This window comes from Heptranchias perlo, chromosome 3 (genome assembly GCF_035084215.1).
Source record: "Heptranchias perlo isolate sHepPer1 chromosome 3, sHepPer1.hap1, whole genome shotgun sequence".
Taxonomy (NCBI): domain Eukaryota; kingdom Metazoa; phylum Chordata; class Chondrichthyes; order Hexanchiformes; family Hexanchidae; genus Heptranchias; species Heptranchias perlo.
The window spans coordinates 37,089,887-37,114,333 of NC_090327.1; the positions used below are offsets into that span (position 1 = coordinate 37,089,887).

At 46.3% G+C, this 24,447-nt stretch overlaps 1 protein-coding gene across 1 annotated transcript in view; it reads right to left on the bottom strand.

Annotated features, from left to right (window-relative positions):
- Positions 1–24,447, bottom strand: part of LOC137312101 (parathyroid hormone/parathyroid hormone-related peptide receptor-like) — a 116,320-nt gene that overhangs the window by 39,866 nt on the left and 52,007 nt on the right. The window contains exons 3-5 of the mRNA XM_067978835.1: positions 6,239–6,349; positions 4,891–5,015; positions 133–227 (exon numbers count right to left, since the gene is read on the bottom strand). Of these exons, the coding sequence (XP_067834936.1) occupies positions 133–227; positions 4,891–5,015; positions 6,239–6,349 (331 nt within the window). The remainder of the gene's footprint in view (positions 1–132; positions 228–4,890; positions 5,016–6,238; positions 6,350–24,447) is intronic.

Below are 24,447 nucleotides of genomic sequence, written 5' to 3' on the forward strand. Positions count from 1 at the left end.
AAAATGACGATAAGCCCCGTCCCCCAAGTGCCCTCCCTCGTAGCTGCTTGGACCACGAATGAGATGCAAATTCTTCTTTTGATTAAAGTGAACCCCACAAGAGGTGTAGCAAAATCAGATGATGTTTTTTACCTGAAGTAGCCCAGTATGATAACAGCGACGGTCAACGAGCCCAATGAGATGGAGTATCCCACTGTGTATATGATGTACAGACGATCAAAGATGTCCTGCAAGAAAGTAATCAGATGTCACAAGTTGTGGTTAGTACCACAAGACAGAAGCATGCAGAGAGTTGCCATCAATACCACAACATGGCACAACAATTAAACAATGGACAGCTCACACCATGAGTGGAATGTGTGTGTGGCAGGGAGTATTGAAGGACTGTCTTCAAAGTTATAATTCTATTCTGCAGCCCTGGGATAGATATGAATTTGTGCTGATCATCATGGACACAGCATGAGACATGAAGCAGTGGTGTTGTATTATAAAATGCTTGACGATGCAACACACAGAATGAATGTGCACTTTGCAACAATATATATTCCCTTTCAGTGTTAGTATATGCCTGGTTCTCTATCTCTCTCTGTATCTCAATCTTTCCTAGATTTACAATCCCAAATCTCACAGTATATACGGAACTAAGAACATAAGAAATAGGAGCAGGAGTAGGCCATCCGGCTCCTCGAGCCTGCTCCACCATTCCACAGGATCATGGCTGATCTTCTACCTCAACGCCATTTACCTGCACCATCCCCATATCCCTTGATGCCTTTAATATCTAGAAATCTATCGATCTCTGTTTTGAATGTACTCAATGACTGAGCCTCCACAGCTCTCTGGGGTAGAGAATTCCAAAGATTCACCACTCTCTGAATGAAGAAATTTCTCCTCATCTCAGTCCTAAATGGCCGACCCCTTATTCTGAGACTGTAACCCCTGGTTCCAGACTCCCTAGCCAGGGGAAACATCCTCCCTGCACGTCGAGCCCTGTAAGAATTTTGTATGTTTCAATGAGATCACCTCTCATTCTTCTAAACTCTAGAGAATACAGGCCTAGTCTACTCAATCTCTCCTCATACAACAATCCCGTCATCCCAGGAATCAGTCTGGTGAACTTTCATTGCACTCCCTCTGTGGCAAGTATATTCTTTCTTAGGTAAGGAGACCAAAATTGTACACAATACTCCAGGTGCAGTCTCACCAGGGCCCTATATAACTGCAGTAGGACATCTTTACTCCTGTACTCAAATCCTCTTGTAATAAAGGCCAACATACCATTTGTCTCTGAATGGACTCCTCGATTTAAATTCCCAGATCTCACAATCTATACAGGATTCTGAATGAACTCCTAGATTTAAAATCCCAGATCTCTCAGTATATACAGGACTCTGAATGGACTCCTAGATTCACAATCCCAAATCTTACAGTATATAAAGGACTCTGAATGGACTCCTCGAATTATAATCCCTGATTTTACAGTGTTCTTGTGCATCCAAATGGACTCCAAGATTTATAATCCCAGACTCACAGTGCTCTTGTGACTCTAAATCAACTCCTAGAACCTGAATCTCAGATCTCTCAATCCTCATATAAATCCAACTGGACTCCTCCCAGATCTCACAGTGTACAGGTAAATCTGAGGATTGGTACTTTCACCATCCTGGCCCTCACAGTGAACACGTTAGATTAGACAAACACCGAGATTTGCAGTGACTGAAACATTTATTTCTCCTGAAGTTGTGGTTGTTATGTTGACATGTTTGGGAGCCAGTATATTGCAACGACAGCGTTCAATAATACTAAAGAAAATCATGAGAAATATAGAAAGTGTAGTTAGAAAGTGAAAGACAAGGGCAGCAGCTGCATGGGAACACTGTCATTTCCGAGTTCCCCTCCAAGTCACACACCATCCTGACTAGGACAGATATCGCTGTTCCTTCATCTTCGCTGGGTGAAAATCCTGGCACTCCCTACCTAACAGCACTGTGGGAGTACTTTCACCACACAGACTGCAGCGGTTCAAGAAGATAGCTCACCACCACCTTCTCAAGGGCAATTAGGAAGGGGCAATAAATGCCAGCTTTGCCGGTGACACCCATATCCTGAGGATAAATTTAGAAAAGGGAGATTAGAAGGGCTAAAAGGGAATATGATAAAGGGCTAGCAGATAATGTAAAAGCAAATACTAAAGGCTTTTTTAGCATATAAAATGTAAAAGATTAGTTAGAGAGGGTAGAATCACTGGGGGATGGAAGAGAGAGTCTAATTGTGGAGGATGAAGGTATGGCGGAGATATTAGGTAAATATTCTGCAGTAATTTTTACAAATGATGGTGGAAGTGAGAATGTAGGTGTACTGGAGGAGGACATGGAGCAACTGTTAGAGAGAACTGTAGAAAAGGAATTGATTGTGAAAAAATTAGCAGAACTCAGGGTGGATAAGTCACTAGGCCCTGATGGTATGGACCCTAGACTGTTGAAGTGAGTCAAGGAGGAGATAGCAGAGGATCTTACCCCACAGTTTTTCAATCCACCTTAAATATGCAAATTATGCAGTGGGACAGGAGAGTAACTCTGATGTAACATCTTGTTAAGAAGGGAGATGAGGATAAATCAGGTGGAGATAGACCAACCTCAGTTGAGGGCAAACTCTAAGAATCCATAGTTTGAGATAAAATTAATGAGCGTTTAGAAATGCATGGGTTAATCAAGGACAGCCAGCATGGTTAAAGGTACGTTACGTTTGACAAATTTAATAGAGTTTTTTGAAGAAGTAACCAATTTGATAGATAAAAGGGAATATGATAAATTTAGGGAAATGGTTAGTGGAAATGGCCAAACAGGCAGCAGATACAATTTAATGTGGATAAGTGCGAGATTATACATTTTGGGAGGAAAAACAAGGAATGTGAGTATCCACTTAATGAAAGATACTGAAGGGTGTGGATGAACAGAGAGACCCAAGAGTTGCAATACGTAATTCCCTGAAAGTCTGAGTGTAGGTCGATAAAGCTATAAAAAAGCCAAGAGCATTTAGGGATTTATAAATAGGGATATAGAGTACAAGAGTGAAGAAATCATGATAAATTTATACAAAACACTGGTTCAGCCACTGCTAGTACTAGGTGCAGTTTTGGACGCTCTGTTATAGAAAGGACATTAAAGTTATAGAGAGTGTACAGCGTAGATTTATCAGGGTGATACCAAAGATGGGAAACTATAGTTATGAGGAGAGTCTTGAGGTACCGGGACTATTTCCATTGGAGCAGAGAAGACTGAGGAGATTTAATAGAAGTTTTTAAAATGATAAAGAGTTCTGATGAGTGGGGAAGAATTATTTCCTTTAGTTGGAGAGTTATTGATAAGGGGCCATCGATTTAAAATCAGTGAGGAGAGAGGTTAAGAGAATATTATTCAAGCATAGGATTGTTGGAGCATGGAATGCTTTGCCACAGGGAGTGGTTGAGGCAGAAACCATTGCATCTTTTAAGGGAAAACTATATAAATATTTCAAGCAGAGGAAGTTACAGGGCTGTGGAGGAGAGTGGAGCAGGGGGATTACCATTGAATTGGTCCAGCAAAGAGCTGGCACAGACATGATGGGCCAAATGGCCTCCTTCTGTGCTGTAAACATCTATTGTTCTGTGTCATCTGCACTGCCATGAGCCAAAATTAGATGTACCCGCTGTTTGGAGAATTGGATTGGGGAAAAGGTGGGTGTACGATCAGGTCTTTAAGATGCTGAGTGTTGTGGATGAATAGATGTGACCAGGCTATTTGACTGATCGAGACCAGAGATTTGAAGCAACTTTCATCCCCAGTGCTTTTGTGGGACCGAAGTCTCAGCAAAAGCATCAGCTGCGTAACTCACGAGATCACAAGGTCAATTCGGATGAAGAAGGCCCTTCAGCCCATTCAATCTCACCCTTCCAAAATACCAACCCTACCATCTCCCCACTACAGCACCTAGCTGGTTTTTAAATAGTAAATAGTACAGTGTTCTGGTCTCAAATGCCCTTCATGTCACCTCGTTACAGCTGCTGATCACCCTGTGCTTAAAGCAATATCTGGTTGGGAATGAGATAGATGACGGGGGGAGGGGGAAGATATTCCTTCAGACACATTTCCTGTACCGATGAGCTACAGTTGAATAGCAGAGCTATGAGGAGGGATTGATATTCTAGATTTTGTGTGATAACCTTTGAGGATCGCACAATACGTGTACAGAACTTTCCTTCAGGAGACTAAGTAGAGTCTATGATGGGATAGATTGTTCAAGGTTTATGGGCTGGATGCCCTATCTTATGTTCTGTTGCTGACACTAAGCAGGAAGGCAAACATTTGCAACCATTCTCCATCATGGTCATTCCTCACCTCAACAGAGGCCAAAGTTAGTGGGTCAGTTTGGCTCAATTGGCAGCACTCTTGCCCCTCAGCCAGCAGGTTGTGTGGTCCTAATCCAGGGCTTTCTCTGGTACATTGCAGATCTCATCTCTGTGTATAATTTTTTGGGGAGTAGCAGCCTGATGTGCTTCAGCACATTGAGTACCCGGCCATCATATTGTCAGCCCCAGAATTGAGCACATAATCTTGGCTGATACTCCAGTAAGGGAGTGCTGCACTGTCTGAATGAGACATTAAACCAAGGCCACGTTCAAGTGGATGGTAAAGATCCCAAGGTATTAGTCAAAGAAGAGCAGGGAGTTCTCCCAGTGTCCTAGCCAACATTCCTTCCTCAAAAAAAACATTACCTGGTCGTTCACCTCACTGCCGTTTGTAGATGTTGCTGGTATAACCATGGCTGTTTAAAACAGTCACCACAAATGTTCCGAGATGCTATATAAACGGAATTCAATTATAATAAAAATGATTTATCTGTTTACGTCACCTTTTCTGTACCCTGGTTCATGTGCGCAAGGTACCTGGCACATTCTGTGTAATTTGCCCATGTTCGGTTGTTGCCTGGCACAAGCTCCCAGCTCCCGTTCGCATTACACTGTCGATAAGCATGGCCTGGCGATAAACACAGAGCAAGTCAGTACCGAGCGCAGCTTCACCCTTCGCCCATCCCGCCATCTACTCACTCATTGATGTAACTGTAAAGGCTGTTGAGTCACAATTTTCATATGAGGGGCTCTTGTATTTTTACAAATGATCTAAATGTGATGGATAAACCACCCTCTGACTGTATGGCACTGTGCATTTCCTTTATTCTTCAGGAGGTGGATTTGATTCCAAGCCCAACAACATAATTTCTTTCATGTAAGAAAGATGCCCACAGGGGTATTGGTGGATACTAAACAGGAAGGATAGAGGAGTGGATGTAAGTGAAGGAATCGGCAAAGGGAGGGTTTTGGGCAAGCTTTTGGAAGGTGCTTGAGATGGTAGGTATTGAGTCCCGCTGGATTCAGGCTTCTCAGAGTCAAATGACCCATTGATTTACTGATGTCCAATCACAGCATGCATCCTCGGCCTGTCGGGAAATCCACAATGGGCAAAGAATTACAGGGAGCACACCCGTTAGATTTCCCGCATGTAAATGGGGCTCAGGCCTCACGGCCATAACAACAGGCAGGTGACAGTTCACCACCCGACCGTTGCGCTCCTCAAGTTAAAATCGCCCCAACATCGTTTTCCTTTCAAGGAACTGCATAGTATGATTTCTCTGGTAAATGTATATATGTGTTATATTGCTGTTGTTTATTCAATTGTTTATCTATTGATCAGTAACTTGGTTTGATGGTGAAAGTCCGAAATAAGGTTGTGATGCTCTGTCGCTTTTCATAGACAGAAGAAAAATCCTGGGGCAGCGCAGGATAAATCCAGTGGCTAAAATAATTAATGGAAAGGTTTATCTGCTTTATTCCTGACTGTCAGAAAGAGATCAGAACCCTTCCAACACAATGGGTGTGAGGGGTTGATCAGTCACGGAGAGAAGCTACCAAATTGTTTATTATTTACAGTCTATGAGTAAACAACATCAAAGCTTGCTTATTGGCAACTTAACTATCTAATGTCTCAGATGCTGTTTTTTAAACTTGCAAGAATACAGTACACTTAGATTTTAAAACTCAACAATTAAAGTAATTCTCTTTTTCCTTCATATCCTTTCTGTGGAAAATGGTCAAAAGATCCCAAACTGTGACACATTCTAATGACTCCAATTTGAAACGCTGTGCTCTAAAATGCTGTGCTCTTAGTCAATGTTAAGTGGCAGCTGCTGGCTACACTCTTACCTTGATGGTTGAAATCATATATGTAATCTGGGCACTGCGTCGGCACCAACTTGCCTGGTGGTCCTTCTGGCCAGCAAAGGATGCCATCCCATTGGGGGATGCAGAACCCGTCTGTGGAGCGAAGTATAAAGTGTGCTTTACTGTCAACCCCAGTCCATCACCGGCATCTCCACATCATTACTGAAAAGGGACAGTGCATTGAATGAACCTTGTAAGGATCAGTAAGCGAGGTAGGATAGCAAATTGGTAGGGTAGGTTGTGATAATGGTAAGAGTTAAATTGGATTAAATTACATTCTGGACAATGCAGAAATATAAGATTGAGAACATTAGGTGTAGGATGGCCTGAGAGTGGAACGTTAATTGTTGGACAGGTGCTCAGATGTCTGGTAGAGGTGTTGAGAGTTTGAATCGAGAAATGCCTCAGTTAATAAAAATCTAAAAAGATAAGAAAACGAGGATTCTGCAGGCCAGCCTTGGCTAATCATGCATGTGAAATGTCCAGAGAATAACAGAGAGAATTGCTAATGAGCATGTGTGAAAGGGGGGAATAGTCTGTGTAACCATTAATGTGCGAATGCGCTTATGTATTAAGCTTATATACTCGCGTATTAACTATATATACTATGGATGCACATGCATACTAACACCATGCTTACCTCATGTAATTAACCGTATAAAGATACAACACACTTTAGGAACTCTAAGGGGTTTTAATGGGACTACCATGAGCGATCAGAGGACTCAGTTCACGAGGCCGGATGAGTTAGTCACTTATGAGTATAATTGCCGTTAACCTCATAAGTATTGCGTGTGCTGGGTGTGTATTAGTGTATTGATAAATAAAGACTATTAATTAGAAATTTCTCTATCTCGAGTCCACGAGATTGTATTAAAGTGAAATAAACCCAACGAGCACCCCTAAACCACAGATTACATTATACCAACAATTACTGGTTATACTTAACCTGTCACAACATAGCTTCTACCTCACTAATTGGCAATTGCTCACATGTGAAGGTGGGCATTGATGTCCAGTTCAATCTTGGAGGAGCAGGGGGCATCAAAGCTAAGCCCCCCAAATCCACCACTTGTGCACAAGTCACCGGAGAGTGACCAGAAAGGGGAACCGTGACTGACGGGCCGAGTGGTGAATGTTAGATTTCTCCTCTGAGTCAGAAGGTTCAGGGTTCGAACCCCACTCCAGAAAGTCCCGGCGAGTGGAGGCCGGAGTTCCAGCTCTGAATTCTGGTTGGCATCCAGCGGGATACTCGACTGGTGGATGTTGGAGCTTCATCGTATGGATTGTGAGAGCGAATAAAACCCTTCCGCCATATAGGACTAACCACCCTATCGGCTGGTATAAAGATGGTTACGGCCATGGAAGGAGCGTTCACATCATGACCTGTCAGACTGTTAATCAGCCTGCGAATCCTTCCACTGCTTCACACTATTCTCCAGGGAAAGAGCGTGAAGATGCGAATACAACGACAACTCTGGCTGATTTTTCCTCTCCCTAAATCAGGGGCGCTGAGGTCAATTAGAGCAGGCCCAGCTGCGATGAGCTAACTTGGCACAGAAGCAATGATCGAATCCCATTACGTCCTCCATGTGCAGCTGTATAAATGGTCTCCCCACTGGTTCTATGATGGACTGTCATTAGCAAATTACAGAGAAAGAAACTCATTCTGATTCTATTGTTTTTGTGCTCATCACAGGGACACAAGTCATCCAGTGTCAGCATCACCCACTCCCGAGTCAGGTACATCGCAAGTTTGATGTAAAGCAAAACTCACTCACACTGTCCTACGAAGCATTCCTAAGTGAGGTATGGTATGTGTTAGATACAGAGTAAAGCTCTCTCTACACTGTCCCATCAAACACCTCTGACAATGCAGCACATAGAAACATAGAAAACAGGAGCAAGAGTAGGCCATTCGGCCCTTTGGGCCTGCTCCGCCATTCAAAATTATCATGGCTGATCGTCTAATTCAGTACCCTGTTCCCACTTTTTCTCCATATCCCTTAATCCCTTTAGCATTAAAAGTATATCTTTCTCCTTCTTGAATACATCTAATGACTTGGCCTCCACTGCCTTCTTTGGTAGAGAATTCTACAGGTTCACCACCCCCTAAGTGAAGAAATTTCTCCTCATTTTGGTTCTAAATGGCATACCCCGTATCCTGAGACTGTGACCCCTGGCTCTGGACTCCCCATCCATCAGGAACATCCTCCTTGCATCGAGTCTGTCTAGTCCTGTTAGAATTTTATATGTTTCGATGAGATCACCTCTCATTCTTCTAAACTCTAGTGAATATAGGCCTAGTCGACCCAATCTCTCCTCATATGTCAGTCCTGCCATCCCAGAAATCAGTCTGGTAAACCTTCGTTGCACTCCCTCCATGGCAAGGACATCCTTCCTCAGATAAGGAGACCAAAACTGCACACAATACTCCAGATGTGGTCTCACCAAGGCCCTGTATAACGGCAGTAAGATATCCCTGCTCCTGTACTCAAATCCTCTTGCAATGAAGGCCAACATACCATTCACCTTCCTAACTGTTTGCTGCACCTGAATGCTCACTTTCAGCGACTGGTGTACAAGGACACCCAGGTCTCGTTGCACCTCCCCTTTTCCCAATCTATCACCATTCAGATAATAATCTGCCTTTCTGTTTTTACAACCCAAGTGGATAACCTCACATTTATCCACGTTATACTGCATCTGCCATGTTCTTGCCCACTCACCCAACTTGTCTAAATCACATTGGAGCTTCTTTGCATCCTCCTCACAGCTCACATTCCACCCCAGCTTTGTGTCGTCTGCAAACTTGGAAATGTTACATTTAGTTCCCTCATCCAAATCATTGATATATATTGGGAATAGCTGGGGCCCAAGCACTGATCCCTGCGGTACCCCACTAGTCACTGCCTGCCACCCGGAAAAAGACCCGTTTATTCCTACTCTGTTTCCTGTCTGTCAACCAATTCTCAATCCATGCCAGTATATTCCCCCCAATCCCATGTGCTTTAATTTTGCACACTAACCTCTTGTGTGGGACCTTATCAAAAGCCCTCTGAAAATCCAAATACACCACATCGACTGGTTCTCCCCTATCTATTCTACTAGTTACATCCTCAAAAAACTCCAGTAGATTTGTTAAGCATGATTTCCCTTTCATAAACCCATGCTGACTTTGTCCAATCCCGTTAATGCCCTCCAAGTGTTCTGTTATCACATCTTTTATAATAGACTCTAGCATTTTCCCCACTACTGATGTTAGGCTAACTGGTCTGTAATTCCCTGTTTTTTCTCTCCGTCCTTTTTTAAATAGTGGGGTTACATTTGCCACCCACCAATCTGTAGGAACTGTTCCAGAGTCTATAGAATTTTGGAAGATGATCACCAATGCATCCACTATTTCCAGGGCCACTTCCTTTAGTACTCTGGGATGTAGATTATCAGGCCCTGGGGATTTGTCAGCCTTTAGCCCCATTAATTTCCCTAGCACTATTTTTTTACTAATACTGGTTTCCTTCAGTTCCTCCCTCTCACTCGACCCTTGGTTCCCTAACATTTCTGACAGGTTATTTGTGTCCTCCTTTGTGAAGATAGAACCAAAATACATGTTTAATTGTTCTGCCATTTCTTTGTTCCCCATTATAATTTCCCCCATTTCTGACTGTAAGGGACCTACATTTGTCTTCACTAATCTTTTTGTCTTGACACATTTATAGAAGCTTTTACAGTCAGTTTTTATGTTCCCTGCTGGTTCACTCTCATACTCTATTTTTCCCCTCTTAATCAATCTCTTTGTTCTCCTTTGCTGAATTCTAAACCGTTCCCAATCCTCAGGCTTGCCGCTTTTTCTGGCAATTTTATATGCCTCCTCTTTGGATTTAATGCTATCCCTAATTTCTTTTGTAAGCCACGGTTGAGCCACCTTTCCTGTTTTATTTTTGCACCAGACAGGAATGAATAATTGTTGTAATTCCTGCACACGTTCTTTAAATATTAGCCATTGCCTATCCACCGTCATCCCTTTTAGTAAAGTTCCCCAATCTATCATAACCAACTCGCACCTCATACTTTCATAATTTCCTTTGTTTAGATTCAGGACCCTAGTTTCGGATTCAACTACTTCACTCTCCATCTTAATGAGGAATTCTATCATGTTATGGTTGCTCTTCCCTAAGGGATCCCGCACAACAAGATTGTTAATTAATCCTTTCTCATTGCACAATACCCAGTCTAGGATCGCCTGTTCTCTAGTTGGTTCCTCAACGTATTGGTCTGGAAAACCATCACGTACACACTCCAGGAATTCCTCCTCCACAGTATTATTGCTAATTTGGTTTGACCAATCTATATGTATATTGAAGTCACCCATGATTATAGTTGTACCCTTCTTGCATGCGTCTCTAATTTCCTGTTTAATGCCCTCCCCTACATCTCCACTACTGTTTGGGGGCCTATAGACAACCCCCACCAACGTTTTCTGCCCCTTGGTGTTTCTTAGCTCCACCCATCGTGATTCCACATCGTGATTTTCCGAGCCAATATCCTTCCTCACTATTGCATTGATTTCCTCCTTCACAAACAACGCTACCTCACCTCCTTTCCCTATTTGCCTGTCCTTCCTAAATATTGAATACCCCTGGATGTTCAGTTCCCATCCTTGGTCACCCTGCAGCCATGTCTCCGTAATCACAACTATATCATTTCCGTTAATATCTATCTGCACTGTTAATTCATCTAGCTTATTGCGAATGCTCCGCGCATTTAGACACAATGCCTTTAGACTTGTCTTTTTAAGACTGCTAGTCACCTTAATTTTATTTTGCACTATGGCCCTTTTTGTTTTTCACCCTTGTTTTCTCTGTCTTCCACTATTGCTTCTTCCCTTTCTGTCTTTTGTTTCTATCCTTGTTTCCCCCTCCTCCGTCTCCCTGCTCAGGTTCCCATCCCCCTGCCACTCTAGTTTAAACCTTCCCCAACAGCACTAGCAAACACAGTACTGCACTCCCTCAGTACTGCAATGAAATGCCAGACTACATTATGTACCCAAGTCTTGGAGTGGTCCTAGGCCAACTACTCTTCACAGTCTTTATTAATGACCCGGACAGCGGTGTTGGGGGTACGGTAAGTAAGTTTGCAGATGACACCAAAATCTGTGCAAGGGTTAAGATGCTAGAGGAGTGCAATCAAATCCAAAAAGATTTAGATGTACTAAGGGAGTGGGCCACACAACGGCAAATGGCGTTTAGTTTAGATAATGTAGCGTCATGCATGTTGGTAGAGCCAACACAGAATACACGCATCACTTGCAGGGAACAATACTGAAAGAGATTGAGAGAGAAAAAGATCTTGGTGTTATTGTGCACAGATCACTGAAGGTTCATGACCAATGTCGAAGAACTGTAGCTAAAGCTAACAAGGTATTGGGTTGTATTATTAGAACCATTCATTATAAATCAAAGGACACCATTCTGTCAATACACAGGTCGCTGGTAAGGCCGCATCTAGTGTACTGTGCCCAGTTTTGGTCCCCCCACATGGTGGGTGATATCGTGGCCTTGGGAAAGGTCCAGAGGGGAGCTACAAGAATGATTCCCAACTTAATGAACCTCAGCTACTCAGATAGGCACAAGGATCGGTCTATTTACTTTAGAGCAACGTAGACTTAGAGGAGACCTGATAGAGGTCTATAAAATAATTAAAGGGCTGGATAGCGTCTCTATTGATAGATTATTCCAGTTTAACAGATTGGGGAGGACCAGGGCACACGAGTTTAAACTATGGAAGAGTAGGAATAGACTGGATGTTAGGCGGTTCTTCTTTTCCCAGAGAATTGTGAGCCTCTGGAATACATTGCCGGCTGGTGTGGTGGGTGCTGACTCTCTGCATACCTTCAAGATGGAGCTGGACTGGTTCCTGACTGGGGCAGAGATCGCATCGTACAGAAGATAAGTGTCTTTACAGATAACACTTGGTGCATGTGATCTCCTGGACTGGTTTTGATCGCCTGAGGGGGTCGGAGAGGAATTTTCTGGAGTATTTTTGTCCCTTGTTGGCCCTGGTTTTTTATCTTTTTTTTGCCTCTCCCAGGAGATTGCGTGGCTACGGGGGTTGAATGGGAGGTGAGGGATGGGACAAAGTGTTGGCCATGATGGTCCAGCCATCATGGTGTGAGGTAGTCTTGATGGACCAGCTGGTCTTTTCCTGCCTGTCGATTTTGTATGTTTGTATGTAACTCATGACCTTTTGACTCAGAAGGGAATGTGCTGCCATCTGAGCCAAGCTGACACTGTGAGCATGGGTCAAGATAGGGCTACAACACTGTAGGCCCGATAGTCTGATCCATGGTCTCTTTGAACATGTCTCCTTGCTGTGAGTGCAGGACCGATGCATTTACCCAACGGCAAGAAGGTGATCGGGTAGAGTTTAGATCAGTCAAAAGAGGGTAGGCTTCGTCGACCAACTAATATCATCATGTTTCTTAAAATTCTTCTATTAGAATTTCTTATGGATCAGATTTGACGAAGTTTATCTCTGGGATGTCATAATATGTGCTCAGTGCAACACAATTAACATCCAATTTCTGCTGCATTTTCATGACTTCAAACCCAGCTGGATATTCCTCAGCCCTGGGCCTACTTGGACTGGTCAATTATCAACCCACTGCAGATTTGAGGATCAGACTCCTTAATCAAAAGCAAAATACTGCAGATGCTGGAAATCTGAAATAAAAACAGAAATCAATTAGTGCTCCTTCGCTGCAAAGATTGTGTCCCTGTCAGGTCAAAACAGGAGTGACGAGAGATGGGTCAGGAGTGACGAGAGATGGTTAGGAGTAATGAGAGATGGGTCAGAAGAAACTTCTTTATGCAGAGGGTTGTTGGAACGTGGCGTGATCTGCCACCAGGAGTGGTTGAGGCAGAGAACTTTTAAGCATAAAATGGATAAATATTTGAACCACAGCAGGATACAGGGACATGGGAAGAGCCTGCAGGGCTGCAGGATTCATTCTGGATTGCTCTAGCAAAGAGCCAGCACAGACACGATGAGCCAGACGGTATCCTTCTGTGCTGTGAACTTCTATACCAGTGATGCCCTGAGTGGTCAAATGGCCTGCCAATGTTCGCTGTCCAGGTTCATACACGAAGAGCAGTCGACCAGGATAAGGCAGCTTCGGCCTGTACCCCAGGGTGAGTTGGCAAGAAAAAACGGAGAAATCTTGATAAACAGAACAGTGGAAGAGCCCTCTGGTGGTCGGCATGTGTATTACAGGAGTCAAAGTATGACAAAGAGTCCAGAATAAAAAATTCCTTCTTATCTAAGGTAAATGTTTTATCTCGGCAATTCCAGCTGGGCAGTTTTTGGTTTACATCTTCTGAATTGACCAAACACTTTTGGTAAACGTTTGACTGCCAGGCAATTAGTAATATCTCACAGCATTGGTCCAAACCCTGAGCCTGTACAACAACCAGCTTCGAAACCGGCTGCGGGCCAGGACTTCCTTGACTGACTCGTTCTACAGCCTCTGCTGGTAACTGGCATTTCAATTAGGTCTTTTTTCCGATGAAGAATGAAACACTTTTTTTTAATGTTTTACTTCCAATGTCAGCATGATGCACTCCCAGATCAGGTACAGCCTGGTTTAGATACAGAGTAAAGCTCCCTTTACACTGTCCCCTTGAGTAGTTACAGCATGGATTAGATACAGAGCAAAGCTCCCTCCAAACTGTCCCATCAAACACTCCCAGGTCAGGTACCGCACGGGTTAGATACAGAATAAAGCCCTCTCTATACATAAAACACTCTTGTATATATTCCAGTACAGCTACAACACTGGCATCCACCCGACAATGTGGAAAATTGCCCAGGTATGTCCTGTCCACAAAAAGCAGGACAAATCCAATCCGGCCAATTACCGCCCCATCAGTCTACTCTCAATCATCAGCAAAGTGATGGAAGGTGTCGTCGACAGTGCTATCAAGCGGCACTTACTCACCAATAACCTGCTCACCGATGCTCAGTTTGGGTTCCACCAGGACCACTCGGCTCCAGACCTCATTACAGCCTTGGTCCAAACATGGACAAAAGAGCTGAATTCCAGAGGTGAGGTGAGAGTGACTGCCCTTGACATCAAGGCAGCATTTGACCGAGTGTGGCACCAAGGAGCCCTAGTAAAATTGAAGTCTATGGGAATCTCTCCAGTGGCTAGAGTCATACCTAGCACAAAGGAAGATGGTAGTGGTTGTTGGAGGCCAAGCATCTCAGCCCCAGGGCATTGCTGCAGGAGTTCCTCAGGGCAGTGTCCTAGGCCCAACCATCTTCAGCTGCTTCATCAATGACCTTCCCTCCATCATAAGGTCAGAAATGGGGATGTTCGCTGATGACTGCACAGTGTTCAGTTCCATTCGCAACCCCTCAGATAATGAAGCAGTCCGATCCCGCATGCAGCAAGACCTGGACAACATCCAGGCTTGGGCTGATAAGTGGCAAGTAACATTCGCGCCAGATAAGTGCCAGGCAATGACCATCTCCAACAAGAGAGAGTCTAACCACCTCCCCTTGACATTCAACGGCATTACCATCGCCGAATCCCCCACCATCAACATCCTGGGGGTCACCATTGACCAGAAACTTAACTGGACCAGCCATATAAATACTGTGGCTACGAGAGCAGGTCAGAGGCTGGGTATTCTGCGGCGAGTGACTCACCTCCTGACTCCCCAAAGCCTTTCCACCATCTACAAGGCACAAGTCAGGAGTGTGATGGAATACTCTCCACTTGCCTGGATGAGTGCAGCTCCAACAACACTCAAGAAGCTCGACACCATCCAAGATAAAGCAGCCCGCTTGATTGGCACCCCATCCACCACCCTAAACATTCACTCCCTTCACCACCGGCGCACTGTGGCTGCAGTGTGCACCATCCACAGGATGCACTGCAGCAACTCGCCAAGGCTTCTTCGACAGCACCTCCCAAACCCGCGACCTCTACCACCTAGAAGGACAAGGGCAGCAGGGGCATGGGAACAACACCACCTGCACGTTCCCCTCCAAGTCACACACCATCCCGACTTGGAAATATATCGCCGTTCCTTCATTGTCGCTGGGTCAAAATCCTGGAACTCCCTTCCTAACAGCACTGTGGGAGAACCGTCACCACACGGACTGCAGCGGTTCAAGAAGGCGGCTCACCACCACCTTCTCAAGGGCAATTAGGGATGGGCAATAAATGCCGGCCTTGCCAGCGACGCCCACATCCCGTGAACGAATAAAAAAAAAACACACCATGTGTTACCGAGTATGACACTCCTATATATATTATATAATAACACACCATGTGTTACCGGGTGTAACACTCCTGTGTATATTATATAATTACACACTGTGTGCTACCGGGTATAATGCTCCTGTGTATATTATATAATAACACACCCTGTGTTACCGGGTATAATATTCCTGTGTACATTATATAACACACGGTGTGTTACCGGGTATAACACTTCTGTGTATATTATATAATAACACACCGTATGTTATTAAGCATAACGCTGCTGTATATATTCCATAATAAAAGAGTTGAAAAATGGAAACTTGAGTGAGGCACAAGAGTTCAGCAAATGTTTGTGCAACCTTATCCCAGCAAGAGACAGCACACTGAGGAGAGAAGGGGCAAAAAAAATCAGCAGGGAAGATAACTGAAGAAGGGAGAAGGAATGGATATCACAGGAACCAAACCCCAGCCCCAGTCCCACCAGCAGCGTGAGGTTGCTGCCCATTTTAAATTTCCTGCAAATGTTATTCTCCAGATTCTCCCAACTTGAAGAAAAACAATCTTGAATTACAAAGATTTTGGTAAACAAGAAAGTTATTTTTGGCTGCCCTGCTTCGGAGGCCCATGTTTCTACGATCCCGCTATATCGGTCGGGCCTTGCCAGCGTGCGTGCATGCGTGAGTGTATGGGTTTTTATTTGCTTTTTGCAAAGCAGTGCTTAGTTAAAATAGTGACACACTGTCACCGAGAGAAGGGAAAAAAAAGGATATTGTGGTATTTGGGAATGAAATATTCTTAAAGGCTAATTTTAGGTGTTTGGATGAGAGCAGGCAGTAGTGGCCTGGTATACAGAGCATGCTTCTGTGTAGCAGGGAAACTTGAAACAAGGCTGGGTATGTTTGCTGTAAAATTCAGTACACAACCCCTGACCACACTGCTAAAAACAGCCATCCCACAATTCCCTTGGGCAGTTGCCCATAGGTTCCAGCTATCACAGACGAGTATTTTTTTCTATCTATGAAGTATGTAGCAGTTCTAGAAGATTTATTGCCCTGAGTTTGATGAACATTACGTGCCCTTTCAAGTGTGAGATGGTAGTTCCGGGGATTAGAATGGTTTTCTCTGTCTCGAACTCTGCCCGTCCAATCCACACCATACTGGAATAGCAGTTGACTGATCGAGGTGTACTGATAATGGGGCCGATTTTCAGATGGCCGAGCGGGTGCGTTGGGGGTGGGGGGGCTCCTATAATAGCGGAATCCCGGAGTGGGTTCGGAGCCTGGCTCCAACCCGCTGACTTCCGGGTTCCCCAGTGACGCGTTCGGGTGCACGCGCAGCTCCCGCATGCAGGACTCCCACCGGGAATTAAAGCCGGCAGGATCGACTTTACATAGTTATTTAGATACTTGAGGTACTTGACAGACCTCATTGAGTGGAGATTTTGGCAGGGGTGCAATTTTGAAGGATCCTCGGCGTGTTTCCCATGCTGTGGGAAACACTCCCTGTTGGAGCAGACGGGTTTCAGCCAGCAGCCAGTGGGAGATGCAAAGGATTATTTGACAGGTGGGGGGAAAACCTCATTTATTCCATCAGAGCGCTCTGTCACTTCAGACAAAGGTCTTTCCACTCAAAATTCTTAATTTATACCCTAAACTCTTCTGTGCAAACACATTTACCTACTTTGCAGACCCCCTCAAACTCTCACCGTCAGGATGGGGGTTGCCTTGGCTGCATTCATCACTTCATCTGAGGACAAGCAACATCACCAGCCTCGCCAGGCACACCGTCCACCTCCGTCACGTGGAGCTCCACACACAGTGCTGCGCCACAGGCACCTGCACAAAAGCACGGAGGGCAACAACAGAGAGAGCGGCGTCGCAGGAGGCACTACCCTCGGCACAGGGTCTACAGACTGAGGCTCAGCTTCCTGGACCTCTGAGGAGCAGTGCATACGGAGGCTCAGAGTCAGTCGCCAGGTAGTCGCGGACATCTGCAGCCTCCTTCATGCTGAGCTGCTCCCGGCTAGCCCAAGCAGCATCTTCTTACCTGTCACTGTCAAAGTCACCACTGCCCTCAACTTCTTCGCCTCCGGATCGTTCTAGGGTGCCACTGGGGACATCGCCGGAGTCTCTCAGTCGTCTGCACACACGTGCATAAGGCAGGTCACCGACAGCTTGTTTCACAGGGCCTTGCACTATATCAACTTCTCCATGGATGACCTCAGCCAGACGGAGAGGGCAGTGGGATTCCACGCTGTGGCTGGCTTCCCACAGGTGCAGGGTGTAATTGATTGCACCCATATAGCAATACGAGCACCTCCACACGAGCCAGGACTGTTCATCAACAGGAAGGGCTATCACTCCATCAACAATCAGCTCATCTGTGACCACCGCAAGAGATTCCTTCACGTGTGCGCCAGATACCCTGGCAATTGCCACGATTCCTTCATCCTCCGGGAGTCCAACATCCCACCCCTCTTCCACGCATCGAACACCCACAAGGGCTGGCTCCTCGGGGACAAGGGATACCCCTTGCACACATGGCTCATGACAGCTCTGAGAAACCCCACCACCGAGCAACAGCGTCGATATAACGACAGCCACATCACTACCAGGTCTACAGTTGAGCATGCTATAGGGCTGCTCAAGATACGCTTCAGGTGCCTTGATCGTTCTGGGGGAGCGCTTCAGTACACACCAGACAGAGTGGGATGCATCATAGTCGTGTGTTGTACCCTGCAGTGCCGCTGGAGAAGGCCCCATTCACATCTGCAACCTATATTGAGGAGGAGGATGAGGACAAGGAGGAGGAGGCAGAGGAGGAAGAGCAACCCATGGGCAGAACAGCGGCTCACTTGGCTGCTCGTGAGGCCAGGGAGTCACTGATATGCCTCCCCCGCCCTCTGCACAAAATAGTCGTGCAAAAACACATACACCCACTGTAGAGTCACCCAATGGGTGGCATCAAGTGTGGGTGTTCATGTTGAATCTCATGAAAGGGACTTATACACAAGCCAGTCAAGAATGCCCAAGATGTGGCAGTAGTGGTGACAATAATAATATTTAATGTGCCATTAACAAAAATCAAATATAAATAAAAAACATGACAAACCATCAAACACCCTTGTGCATCCCCTTTGTGCTCACAAAACCTTCGCCTTACGCTTACAAGTACTACTACGTGGTGCTTCCCTGTGGCTGCAGCAGAGGTAGTGGCAGGTTGCTCTTGTTCATGCCCTGACCGATGCTTTGGGCCTACGCCCTCTGGGTTTCGGAGCCCGTGAGGGCCCCTCCAAAGACTGCTCCACCTGCACCTGTGCAGGGGCAGACTCGGCCACCTGGAGAGGAGGCAGCATTGCGGGTACTGGTTGAGAGGGAGGCAACGGGTGAGACGTGGGGGCGCTTTGAGTGGCGTCCCCACTTCCATGTCCCCTTTCGCCATCATCCCTCTCCTGGGCCAGGCCCACATCACTCCTACCACCCTTCTGGATGACAGTTTGGAGGACGTGTGAAGCCTTGTAAGGCCAGTGCCAGAGTATGTGCCTGCCTGTTTAAGGTCGCAGAAAGTTGCTCACCCTGAGTCTGAAGGGCCTCAAGGGCCGTGCTTGAAGCTCGATGGAGGCTAGCCTTCCCTCCATCGCAGACATTCCCGCACTTACCCACGACACTATCTCAGAGATGCCCTCACGTCCCTGTGACAGTATCTCAGAGATTCCCTCCTGTATCTGTGCCACCATTCCACTCATGCAGGAGTTGGACTCCTCCATCCTCTGCGCGATTGTGGAGAGTGCACGTGGCACCTTTTCCAGCACCTTGCAAATGTGCTGCTGCCCCTCGATCATTCTCCTTTTAAAGGTTGTCCCCCAGGGTTCAGCATCTGTGTCCAGATGAGCAGAGCCTGGAGAAGAGTGCTCCCACCGACACGGACTCTCCACAGCTGCCCCTGCCACCAGTGTCTGCTCGTGCTCACGTGTGCGACCCCAATTAACTGAGGACGGGGACCCACCGAGGTGTGTGTATCTGCGCTGGTGGATGGCTCGCTCAGATGTGACGGTGCCCCCTCAGAGGCCGGCAGGTCCTCTGAGGAATCGCCCTCCACCGTCACGGCAGTCGCTGAAGGCCCTGTAAGAGAACAGAAGGCAATATTAAGCATGATGGCAGATGTTGAGGTGCTGAAGATGGCAAGGCATGTTAACATCATTTGCTACTGTGAGTGCTGAATGTTAAAGTTCTGTCACCAGCTGTTTGTCAGGTGGCAGTCTCGGCGTCCCCGACGGACAGGCACTCGAGGGTGTGGCTCACTTCAAGAGCCTCCTGCTCCGCGTCCGTGAGGACGACCTGATGTTGCGGCCCCCCTCCGGTCTTCGCACTCTCCCATGCATTCTGGGCTCTCTTCTATAAGGGGAGAAAGTAGAGAGGCGTGAGTGAGGGATGGTGACGTGGCCAACCGCTGAATGCATTGGTTTGGGTGACGCTGACCGTGAAAGAGATGCATCAGAGGGTGAGTATGAGACAGAGCCATGACATTGTATGAGGATTGGGTTGAGTGGTAGTAGTGGGATGAGTACTGGGGAGGTGAGTAAGTGCAGGTAAGTTGAGGATGAGGTTTGAGTGGGTGTGAGGAGTGATGTGATAGAGTAGTGTTGGCAGTGCAGAAGGAATTGTAGGGTGGGGGCGGTGATGTGGAAGACGGAGTGTAGGAGAATGAGTAAGTGCACTCACTTTGGCTGACCTAGTTAGGTCATTGAAGCGCTTCCTGCACTGTATCCAGGTGCAGGAGACGTTGCTGCTGCTGGTGACCTCCTCTGCCACCTCGAGCCAGGCCTTCTTGGTGGCAGAGGCAGGCCACTTCCTCCTGTCCGCTGGGTAGAAAATATCCCTCCTCCTCCTCACCTAATCCAGTAGGACCTGGAGTGAGGCATCGTTAAATCTGGGAGCAGCCTTTCCCCTGGTCTGCTCCATTCTGTACTTTTGGTTGTTTGCTGCAGGATCAGTCATTGGAGGAGTGCCCCTTTAAATAGGGCTCCTCCAGCTGACAGCCTGTGATGCGGGTGTGCAGTCCACCCGCTGCGCAGGTTGATGACGGGAAACCCAGAAGCCACGTTAAGTGGCTTCAATTTACCCGCGATTGCGTGGGGAACGGACCGATTTTACTGGGCGGGTTACCCACGCGCCCAGTTACCCCCCCCCCCCCGCTGCCATCCCGCCTCCCTGGTAATATCGGGCCCAATGTGAACATTCGTTTACATTCAGAATGTGTCAATATTTCACATCAGTTCGGGAATGTAATTTGGAGACACTCCCTTAACAAACAATTTCTGATAATGTTGCAATTAGGTAACTGCTTCAATCCAGACTGCGTTAGCCAAGAGTTTTCAAGATGGAGCTTGTAAGCTGCTGAATTCTACCGTATCTAAAGTTGTTCTAAATCATTAAAAAATCGTTCCTTTTTCAATCAATGTTGGATTATAATGAATCCAAAAGTTTAAATCAGAACTTTGCACCAGGTAAAGTCCAGTTACCCACACTGGCTGATTTGCTATTGCCGATCAAAACTAATCAGCCGAAACAATGGGCCCGATTTTAATCGGGCGGATCAGCAATACAATTTATGATAATGATGCCTGGCCGTTAAGATTGGCCGGGCTTCCACGTTCCTGGACTTCCCGGGTTCGCCATGCTCTTCGGGGTTCGCGTTCACCTTACCCAACCCCTATTTAAAATCGGAAATATTTCAGTGAGCAAGTGGTCAATCTATGGAACAGGCTCCCTAGGGAGACGATGGAAGCAGTTAGTATTGATTCATTCAAATGCAAATTAGATAGATTTCTTTCAGAACGTAATATTTCGGGATACAGTATATCAGTGATCTGAGACATGACATGTGGTAAGTGTAGAATGCTTGGGAGGAACAGGTGACTTTGGACCTATGGTTCCCAAAGCTCTCCACCACTGAGGGCTTTCCTCACGTCATGTCTGGGTCTGTTATAGACTAATTGATAGAGATCGACTGCTGTGATTAGTCAACAACTCCATTATTATTGTATAATGCAACTACCAGGATGGTGGAAGGTGAACTAGATGGTCCTTGGTCTTTTTTGTAATCTAGCAATTTCTATATTTCTATGCTGTACTGTCGGATTTGTGCCATTGGCTCTCAACACGAGTCACAAGTAGCCGCCGGCAACCTCACAGTAAATTTACTGGAAAAACATGGTTAAAAAAAAGAGATGCTTCCAGCCACCAGCTTAAGCAAATCTGGTACTGTTGGTGTAGTCGGCCACACAACACTTGGGGATCGCAACCCAGTGCCGCAAGCATGGCACTTAACTCAAATTAAAAGCAACTACTGTTATCCAGTGTAGTTCAGGCTCCTAAATTCAGATATCCCATCCGTCACTCTGTCCCCTCTGCTCACCACCTCCATGTCTCTTCGACCTCTCAATCTCTGCCCCCTTTGCCTGCTCCTTCCCCATTCCATTTGTCCCTCCAACTCCTTCATGCTCACCTCTGCCCGGCCACCTCCAACCCTTCTTCTTCCCACCACCTCTTCTGCCTCCCTACAGAACTCCGCTCACTCTGTCCCTTTTCCTCAGCTACCCTCTTTTTCCCCCTGTATCATTGTGACTCTACAGATGTCATACCCCTCCCACCACATAGTCAGTTTCTACCTCCATTTGGTGTGACAGTGATGTTTTAAAGCAAAAATTGCATCATTTTTAGACTCAATTCCCATTGCTCGCTGCAAATAGTGACAGGAACTGTGCCCATCGGTGCCTGCTGAGCTAGTACGTTCTGCCAAATAAGCCTTTTCTTTGCACTTGATGTCGTGACTCAGGTTGGCAGGCAGTAGGGTGAGGGCATCCTGCCAATTGGGCAACCACGGTTTCCTCACCTACCCATCCCCCTCCTTCCCACCCTCCTTCAGCACAAGCTCTGAGATGGCTTGTTAAGCTGGCAAAAAGGAAAGATCACTCAGTGCCTCTTATAAAAATAAATAATAATAAACTATGGAATGTTTCACAGAAAGGCTTTGCACATCGCTGAGAGGTTGAGCTCCTTCAGCAAGCAAACAACTGGGAGCCAATGTTATTATTTAATGACTTGAGTTCAATAGGCTGCCCTTGTCTCGCTGTCTCAGCTCAGTTGCTCCTTCCACGCTCCTCCGATAACGCCAAAGGTGCTCACTGTCCTCAAACCAAATGGATTCCTCCAAATTCTTGCCCCTCCATTCCCAACTCACACTAAGCACTGATTCTAAGGAGACCATGGCCCTCCTACTCTCCATTCTTCAAGTGTGATGCTGGACGTTGAGTTTTACTGGGAGGGGGGTATAACCCAGCCAATCTGGCATCTGGGCAGGCGCACTTCCAGTGGACGTTGATGGCTATTATTCAGTCAGCAACAGAGCAGTGCAAAGGTCAAATCACTGCATCTCAATCATTGCTATTACTTACATCGGCGCACGTGTTTCACAGTTCCTGTCATCATGCACACATATTTCACAGTTCCTGTCACCGTGCACACACATTTCACAGTTCCTGTCACCGTGCACACACATTTCACAGTTCCTGTCACCATGTACACATATTTCACAGTTCCTGTCACCGTGCATACATTTCACAGTTCCTATCACCGTGCACACACATTTCACAGTTCCTGTCACCGTGTACACACATTTCACAGTTCCTGTCACCGTGCACACACATTTCACAGTTCCTGTCACCGTGCACACATTTCACAGTTCCTGTCACCGTGCACACATTTCACAGTTCCTGTCACCGTGCACACACATTTCACAGTTCCTGTCACCGTGAAGACACATTTCACAGTTCCTGTCACCGTGCACACATTTCACACTTCCTGTCACTGTGCACACATTTCACAGTTCCTGTCACCGTGCACACATTTCACAGTTCCTGTGACCGTGCACACATTTCACAGTTCCTGTCACCGTGCACACACATTTCACAGTTCCTGTCACCGTGCACACATTTCACAGTTCCTGTCACCGTGCACACACATTTCACAGTTCCTGTCACCGTGCACACACATTTCACAGTTCCTGTCACCGTGCACACACATTTCACAGTTCCTGTCACCATGCACACACATTTCACAGTTCCTGTCACCGTGTACACACATTTCACAGTTCCTGACACCGTGCACACAAATTTCACAGTTCCTGTCACCATACACACACATTTCCTGTCACCGTGCATACACATTTCACAGTTCCTGTCACCGTGCACACTCATTTCACAGTTCCTGTTACCGTGCACACACATTTCACAGTTCCTGTCACCGTGCACACACATTTCACAGTTCCTGTCACCATGCACACACATTTCACATTTCCTATCACCGTGCACACATTTCACAGTTCCTGTTACCGTGCATACATATTTCACAGTTCCTGTCACCGTGTGCACACATTTCACAGTTCCTGTCACCGTGCACACACATTTCACAGTTCCTGTCACCGTGTACACACATTTCACAGTTCCTGACACCGTGCACAAACATTTCACAGTTCCTGTCACCGTGCACACACATTTCACAGTTCCTGTCACCGTGTACACACATTCCACAGATCCTGTCACCGTGCACACACATTTCACAGTTCCTGTCACCGTGCACACACATTTCACAGTTCCTGTCACCGTGCACACATTTCACAGTTCCTGTCACCGTGCACACATTTCACAGTTCCTGTCACCGTGCACACACATTTCACAGTTCCTGTCACCGTGCACACACATTTCACAGTTCCTGTCACCGTGCACACATTTCACACTTCCTGTCACCGTGCACACATTTCACACTTCCTGTCACTGTGCACACATTTCACAGTTCCTGTCACCGTGCACACATTTCACAGTTCCTGTGACCGTGCACACATTTCACAGTTCCTGTCACCG